Source organism: Salvia hispanica, chromosome 3, assembly GCF_029641045.1.
Source record: "Salvia hispanica isolate PSC_SH4W2 chromosome 3, Shi_PSC_v1, whole genome shotgun sequence".
Taxonomy (NCBI): domain Eukaryota; kingdom Viridiplantae; phylum Streptophyta; class Magnoliopsida; order Lamiales; family Lamiaceae; genus Salvia; species Salvia hispanica.
The window spans coordinates 41,883,916-41,903,960 of NC_142694.1; the positions used below are offsets into that span (position 1 = coordinate 41,883,916).

At 32.9% G+C, this 20,045-nt stretch overlaps 1 protein-coding gene and 1 pseudogene across 3 annotated transcripts; both read right to left on the minus strand.

Annotated features, from left to right (window-relative positions):
- Nucleotides 1-2,614: 2,614 nt before the first annotated feature.
- On the minus strand, nt 2,615-4,007 carry LOC125198429 (loganic acid O-methyltransferase-like). 3 transcript variants are annotated; one of them, XM_048096774.2, is made up of 3 exons: nt 3,925-4,007; nt 3,246-3,842; nt 2,615-3,128 (listed from the first exon to the last, which is right to left on the minus strand). In XM_048096774.2, the coding sequence occupies exons 1-3, from the start codon at nt 4,003-4,005 to the stop codon at nt 2,796-2,798; spliced, it is 1,011 nt and encodes a 336-aa protein (XP_047952731.2). In that variant the 5' UTR covers nt 4,006-4,007; the 3' UTR covers nt 2,615-2,795. The 3 variants fall into 3 exon arrangements, with proteins under 3 accessions (XP_047952731.2, XP_047952730.2, XP_088924003.1); XM_048096773.2 differs by having other exon boundaries at nt 3,201-3,842; XM_089067877.1 differs by having other exon boundaries at nt 3,201-3,842; nt 3,915-3,971.
- A 1,798-nt stretch (nt 4,008-5,805) lies between these two features.
- Nucleotides 5,806-8,368, minus strand: LOC125210046 (loganic acid O-methyltransferase pseudogene; annotated as a pseudogene).
- Between the last annotated feature and the right edge of the window lie 11,677 nt (nt 8,369-20,045).

Consider the following 20,045-nt stretch of genomic DNA (forward strand, 5'->3'; position numbering starts at 1 on the left):
GACATTTGTTTATTACTGTATATTCTCAAACACGAAGATCACAGACGGGAAAAAGACATCAATCTCAAAAACTGGACAAGCAAAAAAAAACCCAAATAATAATGGAGCTATTACATCAATTATTGTTTAAAACGAAGAGTGAGTGAAGAAGAAGATAAATAGTGCACGCATTAGTTTCCTCTTGTTTAGAAATAGAAGTAAGACATTTTTTTATAATTCCTAGTAAAACATATCTTAGATATTTTTCATTTTATTATTATTTATTTTCTTAGTGCAATTTTATTTCATTCTTGAATTCAACCTTTCAGGAATTACTATTTTTTTTATTTATTCCAAGCTTGAAAATAATTAAGCCTAAAAGTTATCAAAATTTACACCAAAAACATGCATTTAAATCTTATATTGCCTAGCTAGGGATGTATCGGTGCTCTAAGTCAAAACAGTAACATATTTGGAAATCAAATCCATAGATTTCATAATTATAACAAAATATTACTAGTATAATCAAAATATTTTGGAAAATAAATATATCAATTATTATGAATAAACTAATTCAAAAGCCCGAAGCCTTACATCCTGATCCTACAATCATTATACAAAATTTCTGTCAAATATTTTTCATCTAAATCAGGCAAGGCGAATATTAAAATTTGAATCGTTTGTCAAAGAAACTAGAACACCTCTAGATATTTCGTTTAATAAAAAGAAGAGATATGGGAAGATATATAAAATAAGATAAGAAATACGAGCTCATGTTAAGATATGCAAAGATATGAATTTTTTTTGTTGTTGTTTGATAGAACATAAATTATCTAAATTTGTATAGGAGGAGTGTTATATTGCTAACTCAATGCTTAATTGCTAACTACAACTCAATAATAGCCATTAGATATTCAAATTAAAGGCCTAGATCATCAACCACAAAATGTCAATACGATCAACAAAAAACGTCAATAAGGCTATAGGATTAATTACAATAAAAATCAATAGGGGTATTAATGTCAAGTTAGTTATAACTAACTTTTAAAAGAAATCCCAAAACTTTAAATTCATATAACATATATCAAATTAAAGATAATTTTATAAGGATTCCAACGATATACTACATGCATATGTTCCGACGTCAAAATTTGAAAAAAAAAATCTAGAATTTTCGTATTTTTCGTACACGGGTTAATGTCAATGCAGCTAAGATAATATGTCAATATAAAGCATATACAATGTCAATCTTAAATTTGTGTTGACATTCTCAAAGCATTGTGTTGATATTTTCGAAACACTATATTGACATTTTCATCCAAAATCCTAACATTTTTTTTTATCTTTTTCGATTTAATTAATAAAAACGAAAATTACACGTGGCAAATTGTAGACCACACGTTTTTTAAAATCATATGGCCTTAAATTAGTTGTAGTTAACAATTAAATGATGAGTTAGCAATTGATCACTCCCCATTTGTATAGTATATTAAATAATATGGCTTAACTTGACAAATTGATGGATTACATAAACATGTTAAAGTTATAATTTTGGTAAGATTGGGAAGGGCCCTTGTCTTGTATTGGGCTTAGAGTTTAGCTTAACCTAATATCCAACAATTAGAAATGTCCATATATAATTCTCTATCTTGGTATTATATATGGACATTTCTAATTGTTTGATATTATAATTAAACTTAACTCAAAGCCTAATATAAGACAAGAGCCCTCTCCAATCTTACTAAAATTATAACTTTAACCATGTTTATATAACCCACCAATTTATCAAGTTAACTAAATTTGCTTAGTTGTTGTGCTAATCTCTATCGCGCATTGACTCACAACACGCTGTTGGGATAGATATTAAAAAGCATGCTTGGAGCTGCTTATTTCTATATAACTTTAGGTCTCAGATTTTAATGAGGAGAAATATTTTATCAAATTATTTTTGTTCTAGGAGTACTATAATTTATTTGAACAAAAAAAAACAATATATTTTTCATGATAAACGAGTCTTTGGATTGCTCACCAGTTATTTATAGACGGGGTCCAAGTTGGTAGCCCACACAATCACACATTAATTATTAGTAGCACTCCTTCCATCCCCTAAAAAATAAATTCTTTTAACTTTTTTTTTTCTCAAAAATAAAAACTTTTCGTTTAAGAAATTTTTTTCTCTATAATAAAGTGAGACTCATATTCCGATCATACATTTTTCTTTTTCTCTTTCTTCTTTTATTAATTTTATGTTATAACTCATGTCATTTCAAATATTTTCATTATTAAAGGATAGAGGATAGAGGGAGTTTTAATTAATGCCCAACCGTATGTTGTTTATATTAGCCTATTCAGTTCTGTATTGTCGCTATTTCTCAATTTTCTCAATATGTAGCAATTGAATACGAAATCCGATGCGATTTGTGTTATAGATTTGCGAAATTAATTTGGGGACCGGTAGTCTAGATATGGCAATACGATTTCAAACAGGTTACTCCTCAAAATATTGGTTTTCTTTGTCATTTAATTTTCTTCTTATTTTGTTAAATTCAAGAATTTAATAATTATAGTCTGGGTAACTATAGATATTATATTACATTATTATCCTAATTGCTAATAGATAACTTACAACACAAAGTTTGTGAAACAAAATTGTTACACTAGATATTATGAAAAGACCACTAGTAGAGAAACACACATACCATTGACTCCCCACTCCCACCCAAGAATAGAAAAAATGAAAAATGAAATATAGGAAAGATACTATCTTCCTACATGGAATCATATATGCACCTTATTTGATTGCTAGTAGTCTAGTACTAAACATTTTTGAGCTTGAGGATAGCAACAACAACAAGAGTTTTATCATTAGAAGGATTTGCGTAAACAGGTGAAGTTCGGAGTTTCTTCTTCAACGTATCGAACGATTCATCGATGGTTTCAGCTCCAAACTCATGTGTAAGCATATTTTGATGAACTGCCCTAAAACATGCCACGTGGCCATCAACAGTGAGCAATGTCCCACTCTTCATAATCTCCATTCTTTCTATGCAGAAGCTATTGCTCTTTTGCAATATTGCCCACACCTGTTCCGAAGTGGGAATGTAGTATGGAAAGTTGAATGCATCCAATTTTGTCTCACTCAATCTTCCCTGCAAATGTCAATATAGAAATTTCCATATTAAAGTTGACTTTGTTACGTATAAAAGTAACATTAGTTTGACCTTTTTGGCCATATCGACTAGGGAAGATCTGAGAAGTTCGATCACCGATGCAACAGTGAACTCTTTTCGTGGGTCCCAATAAGTCGGTAGTGCAGGAATTAGAAGAGCCATAATCCCACCTTTCACCATTTCTACAGCCCTACACTTCAAGAATGATTCCAAATCCATCTCAAATTGATTCAAATAAGCTTCATAAACCTCCTCTCTCTTTACACCATACAATCTCTTTCCCCCTTTCCAAGCCGGAGAGTGGAGGCCTACGGCCGGCTTGGGCACCTCTGTCAGCCACTGGAGCGCCCAAGAAGAGTACGCAAAGTGAACAGAAGAAGGCGGGAGAAGGCGGCCGTGGAAGTCTCCGGCTACTGCGGCTACCTCATAGCTCCTATTGGATGGGAGGGAATTGAAGAGGGTGTTGAAGTCATTGGAAATGACGTCGTTGAAGCAGACATAGAATTCTGGGGTTTTGAGGTATGAGGATTTGTATTTTAGCTTGACGGCTTCGATGATTGTATGCATGGCTGGAAAAGAGTTGTTGCCGGTTGAGCACCCGAAATCGGCAAGGCAGAAGCTATTGGTTGAAATCTCTAACTTTGTGGCGATTTCTTCTTCGATGATTGCCTTTGCAGCTTCCAACACTCCTCCCTTGAAAACATGAATTAAAATCTTAATTAAAAAATGAAAGCAATAATGTGATTAAGATAGGAAAAGATTTACAGATTTATACTTGATAGGATGAGTTTTTGACATAGCTGTGAGCTCCATGGCCACCATTCATAGAAAAATCTCCATTATCTTTTGAACCCATCACGAGAATATATGTACAGAGGTGAATCATACGCTCCATGTTTATATAGACTAGGGTCAGTCCGTATGGTAAACAGTACTGAAACTATCATACTCCCTTTGTCCCATAATAAATATCACACTTTATTTTTAGTTTGTCCCACAAAAGATGTCACACTTCGTTTTTTTTTTAAAATTCTCCTTCACATTAATATAAATATACTAATTTCTCTCTCACCAAACAGACAAAACATCTAAAATCCAATGCCATTTTCCATGTATGTCATCTATTATGTTGAATAGAGTACTTTATAACGTACTGAAAATTCAGTATGAATAAAAACATACCTTTACCTTACCGAAATTTTAAGTATATATTTGGTATATCTAATTTCAGTACCAATACCATACTGCATTTTCGGTGCCGTACCCAAATTTTATGGAATACCAGATTTCACTGCAATACTGTTACACCATTATATTATACTCTTATTATATAGACACAATATTATATATATACATGGTATATACCATTTTTACTGTATATATCAATGTCGGTGTACAATATACTATAAATTGAGGTGTATACCGAAATTTTGATATTCAAGGTAGTTAAAAATAAATAATTTCACGCTTTCCAAGTAGGGATATTTTTAGCACTTAAAGATCTAATTTGTACTGACGTTGTACCGAGGATATAGATTGACGACTTGTATCAATCTGTTATGTTTAAGATTTACAAATGTTACATTCATGAATGCAATAGTTAATTACATGATCCCAATTAACCAATATATTTTCGACAAATATGTACTTTTACTGCATGAGTTTTCTAATCAAAGCTGCTAAGTCAAACTCTAAATATTGCACGTTTTGTTTGCCAAACAAATGAAAAAATAGAAAGTATCTGAATTGCAGATCGAAGACGTATAATACAGGCAAGACTCGAAATTAATAAGAATGACACATCATATTCAGTCATATTTGATATTTTATCATGCTATGTCCCTTTAAATTTTCAGCCACACAAAAAATCCACACACCATCAACAACACTATTTAGAAATACGAATGATAAACATGTGAGAAATTTTTTGAAATGGAAATTCAAGAATATATTGCATCTTGTGGGATTCAAGCTCAAGACCACGTACAAATTTATTTAACGAATAATATATTCATCATAGATATTTAGGGTTCATCATAGATATTTAGGGAACCGCGCACTAAGTGCTTTGTTACTATTTGAGATACAAAATTGAAGACTCAATTACTTGGATTCGGAAATTTTAAAAAATGGCAAAAAATTGAGGGTGCAAAGATAAGCACCCTTAAATTGGAAAAAATTGTCACTATATCATAAACTTTTGTTTGTCTGGTACGTTTTTCGTTTGAGTCCCTTTATTTTAGTTGGGATATCAAGATAGACGCTTTTTAAAGAGCACACATGTGATGTATTTCGAAACAAAAATTAGCATTTCTAATATGATATTTCTAACGTCTGCTAATTAAAGGCATACAACAATTTTCATTTCGAGTGTCCCTTTTAGTACACCACCCCACGATTTATTAGGCCTTTTGGTCTCTTGTTTCATATACATGGATACAAAAATTGCAACAAAATTCAATAGTTTCATTCTATGCGAAAAAAATACTAAAGAATTTAAGATGAGGATTCAGCTAGATTTTAGAAGAACAATGAATTAGCAAATTAATACGAAAATAATTATTTAATTAATGCCACAAATTACGTGAATTCCACACAAACACTGATCCAGAGTAAATTCAAAATCAAATAAACTGTCATGTTTAACTTTTCTCTTCTAGCGTCGACTATTTTTCTTAACAATAGCTAAAATCATTATGGTTTTGTCATTTTCTACATTGTTTAAAATTGGAGAGGCTGTGAGTTTCTTCTCGTATTGGTCGAACAAATCGTCGATGATTTCGCCTCCAAAATGATGAGCAAGCATGCCTTCATGGGCTGCCCTAAAAAATGCAACCTGAGCGCGGATGTTTGGAAACGTGTAATTTCCGGTGGTGTTTATTGTCTCAATTTTCTCAATGGTAAAATTAGGGTTCCTTTCGATTATTCCCTTCAACTGCCCTAGAGTGGGGAAATAGTGAGGAATGTTGAATGAGTCTATTTTTGCTTTACTCACTCTACCCTGCAACAATATTCGTATTCATGAGGAAAATTCAATTTATAAGATGGATTAGATAAGAGAGAAGTAAGCTGCCTTTTACACGAATATTACGATTTTTATTTTAGAACTATTGGTAATTATTGAAATTGTCTTCAGCCCTAACTAAGCCGAATTTTGTAAAGATTGAAATGCTGCAAGTTGGTGGATGGGGAGGAGTTGAAATTTCAAAGAAAATGGAAAAGGAATGGTTGGAGAAATACTTTAGAAAGAAGAGATAATTTGAAGAGGAAGAAGACTGCATAATTCAAAAAATTACCACAGAAATAGTTTTGATATCTCTGTTTTTAACATAAATATATTTGTTCGTGAAAAATATACTTCCTCCGTTCCATTTAAAGTGGAGCGTTTAATATTCAGCATGAAACTTTATAGTACAACATTGTTTAGTGTGTCAAAAGAAAAAAAAAATAAGGTAGAAGAAGTAATGAAATTGATATAGTGATATTGACTTTGGCTATAGTAAATAGTGTTAAGGTTGACTTTCTGGTCAATCACATAAATCGAAGAATTTATCAATAGTTATGGATTAATTTTGACTTTTGTGAGACATTAACTATAAACTTAAGAAGTTATCATTTTATATTTCAATTTCAAAAATTATAGATTGATTATAAATCACTAAATGACAATTAGTCATTCCATTTATAGAAATGTGTCACTTTAAATATGATATACCAAAAATATAAATATATCACTTTAAATGTGATATGTCAAAAAGAAAAATGTGACATTTAAAACGGGAAATGGAGAGAGTACCTGCAAAGCCATGTTGACGAGAGAAGATCTCAGAGGCTCCACGAGGGAGACCATCGTGTATTCCTTTTCCGGGTCCCACGCAGCCGGAGCTCCGGGGAGTAGAAGGGCCATTAGCCCTCCTTCCACCATTTCCACCGCCCTTGATGTCAAGAACGACTCAACATCTTTACCAAATTGATCCAAATAAGCATCACAAACCTCCTTCCTCTCTCTTGTATACACAATCTCCCCACCATTCCAAGCCGGAGACCCGCTGTCCGCCACCGCCTTTGGCGCCTCCGTCAGCCAGTGGAGCGACCAAGAGGAGTACGCAAAGTGGAGGGACGAAGGCGGGAGAAGGCGGCCGTGGAAGTCTCCGGGCACTGCGGCTACCGCATACCTCCTGAAGGGAGGGAGAGAACTGAAGAGGGTGTTGAAATCGTTGGATACGACGTCGTTGAAGTACACGTAGGATTCTGGGGTTTTGAGGTCTGAGCATTCATATTTCCGTTTGACGGCTTCGATGATCGCGTGCATGGCCGGAAAAGAGTTGTTTCCGGTTGAGCACCCGAAATCGGCAATGCAGAACAAGCCATGATTATGCTTGCTTGAAATCTCTAATTTTGTCTCGATTTCTTCTTCAATGATTGCCTTTGCAAATTCTAACACTCGACGCTATAAAAAACATGTGGGAAATAATTAAACGCAGAACCAAAAATAAAAATTTTATCAAACGAAAACTTTTAGTTCTGTGAGGGCAACAATTCCCACAAGTTCATACTAATGTGGAGTTCGGGTGTGCACCACCGGTACCCAACAAGTTCATAAAAGGAAATTCATATTTAAAGATGAATGAAAACTTTTAGATCGTTTAGTTCATATTAGAATCTGAATTTCCTATAATGAACTAAAACCGAAGTACAAATGACCTTATCCTTAGATGTTCTATTATAATGACCTATTCTTTTAGTTGAGCGTTATACATTTAAAAAATATTTTGCCTTTAACGCGATCCTATATAGTTATATACTCTAGATGAGTATTAAAATACATGGAGATGATCGAATTAAGAATGCATCTAAATCTAAAAATGCAGTCCAAATCTTGGCCATATGATTAGATGATCTAATGGTTAATAATCAACCAAAAACACATAAGGTCATTATTAATCTGTTTTAGATCATTTTATAAAATTTGGGTTTGATGTCATTTTAGATTATTTTAGGTCATCCTCTATTAAAATGACCTATAAATAACTAACAATGACCTAAATATGATTTTCTGCGTTTTTATATTTAGATCTAGTTTTGTATGGATATAACCCTTAATTAAAATGCATGTAGATATATACCTGGTAGGAGGAGTTTTTGACATAACTGAGAGGTCCATAGCCACCATTCATGCCAAAATGGGGCTTCAAGCGTCCATTATCTAAGGAATCCATTTTAATTTGACGACACTATATGCATTTTGCAACTTATATAATTGAAGTATTTATAGTCGAAGGAATATATTATCTAAGCAGCAACATTATCATTGAATTCATAATCTAAATTATCCACAGTTCTGTTTATTAGCCCACTTACAGAAAGCACGTGGCAGTTTCTAAATCGCAACTTCCTAATATTTATAAGTTCAAATTGCCGAAAAACTAAAGAATTTTGTTAATATCACAATTTTTAAGAATCGACAGTTGTATCATAGTTTTAATATATTTTTTTTTGGGTTTGACCACAGGTGTACCGAATCCGCTCGACCGGACTTGCGTATCCCAATAATGTGGATTTGGAGGAATTTTGTAATGTATTTTGCTTTTTTGAAATCCTATGCAATTTCTCTTAATATCCAAACTAAAAAATAATTAAGAAAAATATTAAAACTATAATATAATTAGCTATATTTGAACAAATTCCGTGGTTTTTCCGTCGATTCACCCTATTTATATTTATATCAGTATCTAGATTTCATTGTCGATCTAAAACAGAATACTCCATCCATTTGTATATGTAAGTGTGCAATATCAAATATTTAGGGTATGTGTAATTGTGACATATATTATTGTCATTATCGGTATTCATTTGGAATTTAGCAATTAGTTGCATGTATATAATTGTTATCTACAATATAATTAACAAGGTTATAACGATAATTGTGACATATATTATTGTGACATATATTATTATCATATATTCTTGTTATGTTTAATTTGATGGCTGTCACATACGCGTACGGTTATGTATCACTTATTTTGTTATGGTTTTAAAATTTTCAGCCACACAATCCACATAAGGTAAATGCATATTTAGAATTTCTAGCAAATTATAATCAAGTAAGCTTGTTTCAATACGTCTCTGCATGTGCGTGCAATATAGAGATAACGAAAAATAGTACTACTCCCTTCGTCCGGCTAAGATGATACTTTCTCCATTTCATATTAAAAGAGACATTTCTTTTCAGCACCAAGTTTAAGAATAATGTGTTAAATGTATGTCGAATAAAGTAAGAGAGAAATATTTTTTGCCAAAAAGAGAAATGACTCAATTAACTTGGAACTTGCTGAAAAGGAAAAATGACTCTATTAACATGGAACGGAGGGAGTATATTTCTTAGTTGATACGAAATTTTAGGAGTTGTTGGTTAACGTGGTTAATTAGAAAGAGAAAGAGTAGGTATAAGTATTTAATAGAGGGAGAAAGATAGTTGAATATTTAATTAGATAGAGAAAAAAAATGGTTGGATGCATTGATTGGAGAAAAAAAGTTACTCATGAAAATAGAAATGTATCGTCTTGATGGAACACAGTAAAAAGGAAAGTGTGATATCTTAATTAGGGGCGGAGCCACGGTGGGCCCAGGAGGGCCCTTGGGCCCCTTAGCCATTTTTCTAATTTCTATATATTCATGTGTATGCAATGTTTAACATGTCAACAATTTAGCGCAGTTGGTCTCAGTGTCGGTCATTTGTTAGCGAGATCCAAGGCTCAAAACTCTCCCAGAGCGGTTCTCGTATTTAATAATTTGCTCTTAATCTTTTTGAATTATTTAGCTTTATATATTAGTAAGCCATTTTCCTAATTACTATATATTCTATGCTTGTTGTTCATTTACTTTTTTTTTCTTATTGATTTAGTCATTTTTTTTATGTTCTCATATTCATTTATATATTAGATTTTCTTACATTAGAAACTATTATTAATTTTTTTTCGCTTGTAATTTTATATGAATCCTTTTATATTGTAATCGAAAAAAATAGTCTTTATAATTTAAGAGTACAAACTGATTATTTGACTCTATAAATATTTTAAATATTACATGATACTATTAATAAAATCAATATTAGTTATTTCTTTTATTATAAAAAATTTGGAATAATAATTCTCTGATCTAATAAATATGTAAATATATTATTATTAGTAAAATTGGTGTTATAGTATATTCTAACAAATTCATCATCTATTTTTCACGTGTGGCTTTTTATATTGCATATGTTCGAGCTGTTTCCGTGTCTCATTAGCACTGAACACAAATTTCAATGGTCGTTTAGGTCCCCCACCGTAAAATTTCTGGCTCCGCCACTGATCTTAATTCGAACAATCGGACTAAGGGAGTACTATATTTGACACTCGGAGGTATTGCGGGGAGAGCAACGTAGGGTTTCGAAAACAAAGGAAGGAGAGAGAAAGAGAAAGATGGGTAAGTGATATGAAAATGGTTCCAATAGTTATCTAAATCTTATTATGGTGCTAAGCTAATGAAGATTGCAGATATACTAATATCTTTCCTCTTTTGCGATACGAAAAAGAATCAATGGAGAAAATCTGAAAATAACTTTATAATTATGCTTGATTCGTTACATTAATTAAATGACGGAAATTAATTAAGGAACTGGCTCGAGACTCAAACATAGTCATCCAAGCATTTAAGGATTGGGCTCGGACGATGATGAGCTAGTGGTGGCTCGTATTGGCGGATACAATAAGAGCAAATGAGAAGGAGAGCCATTTCAAGTAAAAAAAAAAATAAAACATTTAATATTTGCATTATATTGTCAAACTTTTTATATTCAGTGTATCATTTTGCAAACTTAAATCTTATGATCGAAATTTGATATAAAAATATTATTATCTTGAAATTCGAAATTGAGAATATATAGGTGTCATGGTCGGGTGGCGGTTCCGAATCAATCTTGGTAATTACGTGCCATTCAATTATGATACGTATTGATGTTTGAAATTAAAAAGTGAAATTACTAAAATAAGAATGAATAATATCTATGAAACAAAATTTCATAAAGAATAATTATTATGTAGATTTATAGGACTTTTGACATAGCTGAGATGTCCATTAATGATTCGATCTAACATTTGGACTTGTTTGGTTTGTGGGTTTATATGTAGTACATACGAGCTATGGGATGATATATTTAATACAAATCCTAATTATGACATAATAATTATGTAGTTTTGGTCTATATATAGTTTTCTTTTGGTCTATAGGGGCGTTTTGGTCTATATATAGTTTTCTTTTTGGTAAAATGGAATCCAAACATCCCATTAGTTTTGTCCTCCTTTTTTTACTAATAGCCCAAACAGCCCAAAATGTGAAATGATATCTCCCACTCCCTTCGTTCCTAATAATTTATAACCCGACACGGATTTTAAGAAATGTAATAGAAAATTAGTTGAAAAAGTTAATAATTTGTGGGATCTACTTTTATATATTAGTCTTATAATAAAATGTGAGTGAAAATGAGTTAGTAGAATATGTGGTCTACTACCAATGATATAAGTGAGATGTGACAAATTTTAGGGACGAATAAAAATATAAATAAGTGACTAATTTTCAGGGACATGTGGAGTATTGTCTAAATCCCTTAACTGACTTCCAACTTTTTTATGGTGTATCATGACAAACAATCTAAACACGCCCTTAAGTAATTTTCTCTTTTTAATTTAAAATATTCAACTTACTTTGCATTCAATACTTACATTCAAATCTTCTATATACAACCAACAAGTCTTAAAATCTCATGTGTTATATTAGTTGAAACAGAGTGAGTATTTCATGGCTTCTTTGACAATATTCTTATGAAAAAGTGTCTAAAACTAGAAAATCTTAAACATTAATTCTACTGTTAATTGGTATAGATTAAGAAGTTTGATTGAATTCTATCACAAATTTCTAAAATTTATTGATTGTCCCATTTAAATAAATTTGTGTTATGAACTTTAGTTTTTTAAGCTGAAAATTACGCCGTTTATTTAGTCATCTAAGTTCTTGCATAATATATACTCCATCCGTCCCATAATAGAGATGTCACACTTAGAAGATAACACTAAATTTTAGGAGATGTTATTTTGTGTGTTAAGTGGTGAGAATAAATATAATTTTATAATTGATGTGAGATGGAACATTTTCCAAAAGAGGAAATGTGACATCTTTATTGGGACAAACTAAAAGGGGTAGTGTGAAATCTATTATGGGACGGGGGGAGTATTTATGTTACTACATATTGACAATACCAAAATTTTAAACATGTGAAATAATTTAATATCAAATTTTCCTAAAAAAAATTTATTACCGTAAATTTGAGAAATTTTTTAAATTTCGTGATTGATTCGTTCACATTTTGAAAAGTAAAAGGATAAACCATTTTTACCAAATTTCATGTTTTATAGGCAATCAACCCTTAATTATACTGCTATATATTCCTTTAAATTTTCTACCGGACTCTTCAATTAATATTGAATGATAAATCACGAAGTTTCAAAAAATTCTTATACAAATTGACCATTTTTTTTGTTATTTAATTTCTTAGGCTCAATCAACATCGTTTAATTATTCACGTCATCATATTAATACATATTTATATCAATATTCATCGATTATCTCCAAAAATTTGCTTGTGTGTATCAATTTAGCTTTGTATTTGTTTGTAAGAAAAAAATTTTGTGGGACAATAGAGAAATTCTAAAGCTTCGTGTTTTTTTATTCGAATTTTGAAAGTGTAGGAAAATCCAGAATATGATAAAACATTGCGATTTTACTAGCAATTAACTCTATAAAAATTCATATATGGCACTGACGGATTCAGTGTAGGACAAGGGGTACCACTGTACCCTCAAATTTTTTGTCTTTATTATATATTGCTTAGTCAATAACAATTAGCATAGTCTAGCTCAGTGGTAGGAACATACCTAGTGTTGTTAAGGATCCCTGTTTGATTCCCAGCGGTGGCGCATTCTACTCTCAAGTTTGCTCCTTTTTTATTTATGCTTTGCTATTTGTAAATATAGTTATTTTGCTCCATTGGTTTTTTTTCCATTCTATTTCATTCCATTTATTATTATTTTTTCTTTCTATTTTATTCCATTTATTATTATTTTTTCTTTCTATTTCATAGCTATTATGTCTATCAATTTTGTACTCCCTCCGACCCATTAAAGATGACTTTCCTTTTTAGTTTGTCTCAACCAAGATGATCCATTATTACAAATAGAACACTCTTGTCTTCACTTTATTCTCTCTTTTACTTTACTATCTCCACTTCACACAAAAAATAAATTTGCATAAATTCTCATGTCACTCAAGGAATGAGTCATCTTCCTTGAAACGGATGGAATAGTTACTATATTTTTTATGTATTTATATATATATTTTATTCATAATTAATAAAAATATTGATATAAGATATTCACAACTAATAAAACGAAAGAAAAATGATCGATCGAATTTTAATACTCTAAATCAATATAAAGGTCGTACCCCCGAATTAAAAATCCTGAATCCGCCACTGATATATGGCCTCTAAACCTCCTCCTAAATCCATCGTTGTTTGCACACAATATAACACACACGCACACAAGGTATATATACCTGGTAGGAGGAGTTTTGGAGGTAGCTAAGAGGGCCATCACCACCATTCATGGCAAAATGGGGTTGTTCATCTTCATTTTTCATGGCAACGTCGCACTATATGTGATATAGCTATATTAGTTTGAATCTAATATGCTAGTATTGCATTGCAAATTATAAGTGAATCGATACATTCATTTAAGCTTGAAAATTTTTTCGCTACCTACTTTAGTGTAACGTAGATTCTTATTTTTTCACATGGTTGAATTGTTTTAGCTCAAAAGTATTTAAATATAGTGGGTCAAATTAATGGTCTAAACGATTAATGATATTTAAATGGGACATTGGTCCCTAAAATCATAAATTTTACCTGAAGTTTTGTATTTTTACTAACTTTGAAATTAGTCTATAATATCAAAAAAAATTCTATTTGTTTGGAATTTCTCAAACTGAATCAAATAAGATATTTTCATCAAATTTTTTTTACGTGGGCAGTCGTGATACGTTTTATGATATTTTAAACTAATTTTTAAGTTCATAAGAAATAGGATAAAAAGTCACGTTGAAAACCACATTGATTTAATTGTGTCAAGTATAATAAAAAGCCTTATAAATTAGTCAAATATAGTGACCGACATGTTGTGGAAAATGTCAAACCATGATACGAGCATATCTTCAGAAATATTCCCGATATCCTATTAATTATTTAGTATTGAATTATCATATATTTTCCATAGTTTATTGATTCACCATATCTTTTGCTTAGGAGATTATTATATTTGATTTACTATATTTTGGTAGGATATTATTGTATCCCCACATATAATTATAAATATGTCATTCAAAAAATATCAATTCATTTTATCTTTTATCTTTTCTCTTTATTTTTCCGCAAAGTTTCTTCTACCGCCAAACCCTAGTTGGTGTATGATTTTGGTTGCTCGACGGAAATTCCTCTGCGAACGGACCTTCAATATCCGGCGAATTCTTGCCAATTATAATTGATATGGGCCTCTCCGTATCAAATTAAGTGCAAAGTTTATAATATTATTGATCAATTTTAAAGTTTACGAAAAGAGTAATGACAAACAACTAAATTTTGTACAACCAAAATAAGGTTATATTGATAATTTGATGCATTAATATATATTAAAATAGTAAATATAATAAGTGAACAAGTTAAAAAGATTTATTAGCCTTTAACCTCATTTTTCATTTTTATATTTGAATATCCTTTCTATTTTTTTTTAAATTTGTATTAAAATACGCACTAATTACATTTCTGGTTCTAAAAAAGTAAAAAAATTATACACAAATCATAAATATGTGACCACAATATTATGCACTTTCCATGTACTATATATGCATCCATATATTTTAATTAAATGCATAAATAAACTTATTTTTTTTAAATAAACTAGTTTTTTGTTGTATAAAATTTGGTCACATAGATTTATTGTTACGAAAATACTTAATTTTAAGGCAAATTAAGTTTACTATTTCAGGGTCCTAAACTATTTCAGGGTCCTAAGAGCACTCCCAATGGGGGTGGCGAAAATCCGGCGAAAAATCGCCGAACATCGCCGGATTATCGCCGGCCGTTGTGGTGAAATCGGCGATAATTCGGCGATAATCTTACCGTTATTTCGCCAAGCGGCGTTTTTTCGCTGGATTATCGCCGAGCGATCGCCGGCCACTGTGGGCGACGCTCGGCGATATTTAAATTTTTGTTTTTTTTTTTCGGCCCAACGGCTATTTTTACATCCCACCCCTATAAATATTTCCTCCACTTCCTCCATTCATCACCCACAATCTTCATTCTCTCCATTTTCAATCTCTTCTCCCAATCTTCAATCTTCATCAATCTTCCAAAAATTATGAGCTTTTGGAAGAAAAATTCCCGCTCGGGTAAGGGTAAGGGTAAGGGGAAAGAGTCGAGTTCACAAATTCCCAACACGGATGAAGCAAACGAGCAGTGGATGCACTCGTTGTTGGCGATGGGTTCTCCTCCCGGCCAACTTCCATACGCGGGTCCGTCTCCTTTGCAGACTCCTCCGGCGCGGAGACTTTCTCCGTACTTCAACTCTGCCGGCAGAATGCCCTCTCCAGCCGACGATGTGTATCGGCCCCAGTTCGACACCCCCGGATCAACCCCAGGCGACCAAGAATCTCAGGCCGCGACACTGAGCGCGGAGGAATTCGAGGTGGAAGAAACGCCCACCGAGCCGCCTTCTAGGAGCGGGAGGGGGAAGGCGCCGGCGTCGTCGGCTGCGACTGATACGGGTTCCGATGAGAGGCCGAAGCGGGTAAGGACTACTTACACTCTGCAAGAGTCCGAGCTGATAGCCACCTGTTGGGCGGACACGTCACAGAACGCGGAGCGCAGCAACTACCAGACTGAGATCATATTCTGGGAGCGGGTTGCCGCGAAGTACAGGAGCCACAAGACTGCCTCAATGAAGGACCATGGCAGCGAGGCGATCCGTCGGCATTGGGAGCGCCTCATGAGGGACTGCGGCCACTTCAACGGTATTTATTCTAACTTGTTGGCGAACATGCCCAGTGGCCAGAACGAGCATATGGTCCGAGATGAGGCCATACAGAGGTATTGTGGCCAGTACTTGTCGAAGGGGTTCAAGTATTGGAACATCTACGATAAGCTGAAGGATCTCCCCAAATTCCGGACGGGGATGCACGGCGCGCTGCACGGGAAATCGGTGCGCTCGCGACTTAGCGTTTCGGAGAGCGAGGGGAGCGCGACCCACATCGACTTGAGTGGGGATGGTCCGCACGAGCGCCCGGAGGGAGCGAAGAAGGCGAAGGGGAGGCGGAAGGGGAAGGGCACAACGTCGGAAGTCGAGTCGGAACCCCACATCGACTTAGAAAAAGCCACTTATTCGAGCAATGTCGCCAATCTGACGCAGATGTACACGCTGTACTTCACCGGCGGCGGGACCCCTGAAGAAAAGGCGGCCCTCTGGAAATGCATCCAAAGCCTGCAGATTACGATGGGCCTCGATCCCGACGCCCCTCCGGCCCCTCCGTCTTAGTTTTTTTTTTTTTAAATCTTTGTTTATTTGCGTTTTTTATTTGTAGTTTTTTTTTTTCTCGTTGTATTATATTTTCCAATGATTAATACAACGATGAATTGTTCATTATTAGTCTATTTATTAAATACATTTGTAGGGAAAATTAAATAATATAAAAAATAATGATGTAAAAATGAAATGTTGAGTTAAGGAGAAATAAGGGAGAAATAAGGGAGAAACCAATGTAGCAGTTGGCTAAAAACTGGGGATAAAATGTGATGCTGATGTGGCGCTGATGTGGCAGGAATTAGGGAGAAATAAGGGAGTGCCGTTGGGAGTGCTCTAACTATCCTATAATTTGCACGTTTGTTTGTCAGAGATATACTGTATATAAAAGAGACTGATACAACATTGCACGTTATAATTTGCACGTTTGTTTGTCAGAGATCTAAAAGAGACTGATACAGCATTGCACGTTTTATGAAACTACAGTGGATTACAATTTTGGATATCTATCTTCCTATGCACCTTCAAATATAAAAAAAAAAGAGCATTAATAGAGAACATCTAAAATTATTACTAGTACTTTTTATTTAGTTTATTTAGATCGATTAATTCATTTTGAATCCTAATTTCTTTTAATGACTAAAAACAAATTAGTACTCCCTCAGTTTCGCGGTAGTTGAGTCATTTAATTTTCTGCACTCGTTTTAGAAAAAAGTGATACTCCCTCTGTCTCTATATTAATTCGTCACCATTTGACTGGACACAAGTTTTAAGAAATGCAATAGAAAATGATTTAAAAAAGTTAGTGGCATGTGGGTCCCACTTTTACATATTGATTTTATAATAAAATGTGAGTGAAAATGAGTTGGTGGAATGTGGGGTCCATTACAGAAAATGATAAAAGTGAAATGTGACAAATTTTTAGGGACGAACCAAAATGGAAATAAGTGACAAATTTTCAGGGACGAAGATAGTAATAAATAGTTACAGGAGAGAAAAAAAGTAAACTAAGTGAGAGAATAATATAGACAAAACTTTTGTCTACCTTTCACTTACTTTACTCTCTTGCATTTCAACTATTTATTATTATTTTTTTCAAAATAAGTACAGAAAATGAAATAACTCAACTAAATTACTACTTTATGTTCTTTAATTAATAACCTATGTCTTTTGGTCTTGCATTCTGCTTTTAAGGATGTTTTAAATATGACATGACCCATATGTAAGTGGCCTCAAAGTATTGCACGTATGATTATCAAAGGAATAAAAGAAGTATCGCACGATTTTTGAACAATATGTCAACGACGTACAATATACGGAAGATACAAATTAATTATAGGCCACATCATTTTCTGTGATAACGTAAGAGCACAAAAATGTGTGAGGTGTTTTAGATACTGCTCTATCCATTCATAATTAAATGTCTTATATTTGATAGATACAAATTTTAAAAAATTAATTGACTTTATAAAATAAAGTACATAGAAAAAGATAATGCAATGTAGACCTACTTTTATATATTTGTTTAATAATAAAATGTGAATGAAATAAGTTAATGGAATGTAGAATCCACTTACCAATATATGAAAAATGAAATAGAACATTTATTAGACGAAAAAGGAAAAATGAGAGTATTATGGCAGACGAAGGGAGTATATCTTGCTACGAAGCTTTACATTTTCAGCCACACGTAGAGGTGCCCATGGTTCCAGAACCGACAGTTACGGTACGGAACCGCAGGTATTGGTTTCAGAAATTGTAGAACCAAAACCGAACCGCGAGAATGTTTCGCGGTTACAGTTCCGAATCGGCGGTTTTCCGGCACTTTTTTACGGTTTCAAACCATTGGTTTTTGGCGGTTCTTTGTGATTCCTGCTCGGTTTCATGGTTTTTCGCCGTTCTAGCATGGTTTCGGTTCGGAAATTTTCAAACTTGAACCAGATCATGGTTCTAAAATCGACGATTTCGGTTAGAGTAAATTATCACGGTTTCGGTTCAGAGCTGGTTATAGTTTCACGGTTAACCGCAGGAACCATAAACGTTGGGCACTTCTAGCCACATACAATAAACACATTTTTAATAGTGCCTATTTAGGAAGGGGCGGAGCTAGGATTCCAATTCAACGGGGCCAAAGATATACTCCATTCGTCCCATAGTAGATGTCACACTTTTCTTTTTAGTTTGTCCCACAAAAAATGTCACATTTTCTCTTTTACAAAAGTTTTTCTCTCACATTAATTATAAAATTATATTTTTTCGCACCACTTAACACACAAAATAACATCTCCTAAAATCCCGTGTCATCTCCCAAGTGTGACATTTACTATGGGACCGAGGGAGTATACAAAAAGAAATTTTAAAAGTGTGAAGTGGAGCATTTATGAAGAAAATTAATTTTTTTTAACTATATAATAAAATAATATTACATAAAATATATTAATAAAATAGGATAGTGATAAAATGCAAACTTATATATTGTACAAATTCAAAACTTCTCAACACAGCTTCAACACAGTTTCAATACAATATCAACACAGTGTAAAATTTCAAGATTTTAATATCAACACAGTGTCAACACAATATCAACACAGCATCAATCATTGACTACCGTTGAAATTCTGTTGACATTTTCCTGTTGATGCTTTTTTGTGATCTGTTGATATTTTTCAATGGTACAAATTATAATTTTGAGTTTGCACTATATTTAGAGTTTTCATTCGATCACATCCCTAATAAAATATCCCTATCCTCCTCCTCTACTAGATCTGCCCTGCTTTAGAGCATCCACGTTCCACAGTACTTAGAGTTAACCGGAGCATCAATTGTGGTTGCCCTAAATGCGTGCAAAAGTACACATTTGATGTAGCCAGTAGCTCTATGCCATGTGGCATTTCGATATTTTTTTTAAAATTTGAAAATTATATTTTGATATATCAAAAACTAAAGACATATGCTTTATCTACTCTTACGTTGTTCCTCATACTATATACTAGTATATATGCACTATGCAAAAAATTTATCTTTGAATGACATAAAAATTGAGACGCAATTACTAGCGTTTAAATTCTTTTAGAAAATAACCATAATTTAAGATGCAAAAGAAAGCGTCTCTAAGTTGTGGGAACATTATTTTAATTTTTTACTTTTTTTAGAACACTTCTTTAGTGTCTCTAATTTTAATTGGTACACAAAAAATAAGGATACTTTATAAAACGCCGGTGGTATAATTAGA

What these genes read in the sequence shown, in the direction of transcription:
- LOC125198429 (XM_048096773.2), bottom strand. Translation starts at nt 4,005, where the DNA reads ATGGGTTCAAAAGATAATGGAGATTTTTCTATGAATGGTGGCCATGGA. An exon ending in TCAAAAACTCATCCTATCAA is followed by an intron (nt 3,843 to 3,924) that starts GTATAAATCTGT and finishes CATGTTTTCAAG; the next exon opens with GGAGGAGTGTTGGAAGCTGC. An exon ending in TAGTCGATATGGCCAAAAAG is followed by an intron (nt 3,129 to 3,200) that starts GTCAAACTAATG and finishes TGACATTTGCAG; the next exon opens with GGAAGATTGAGTGAGACAAA.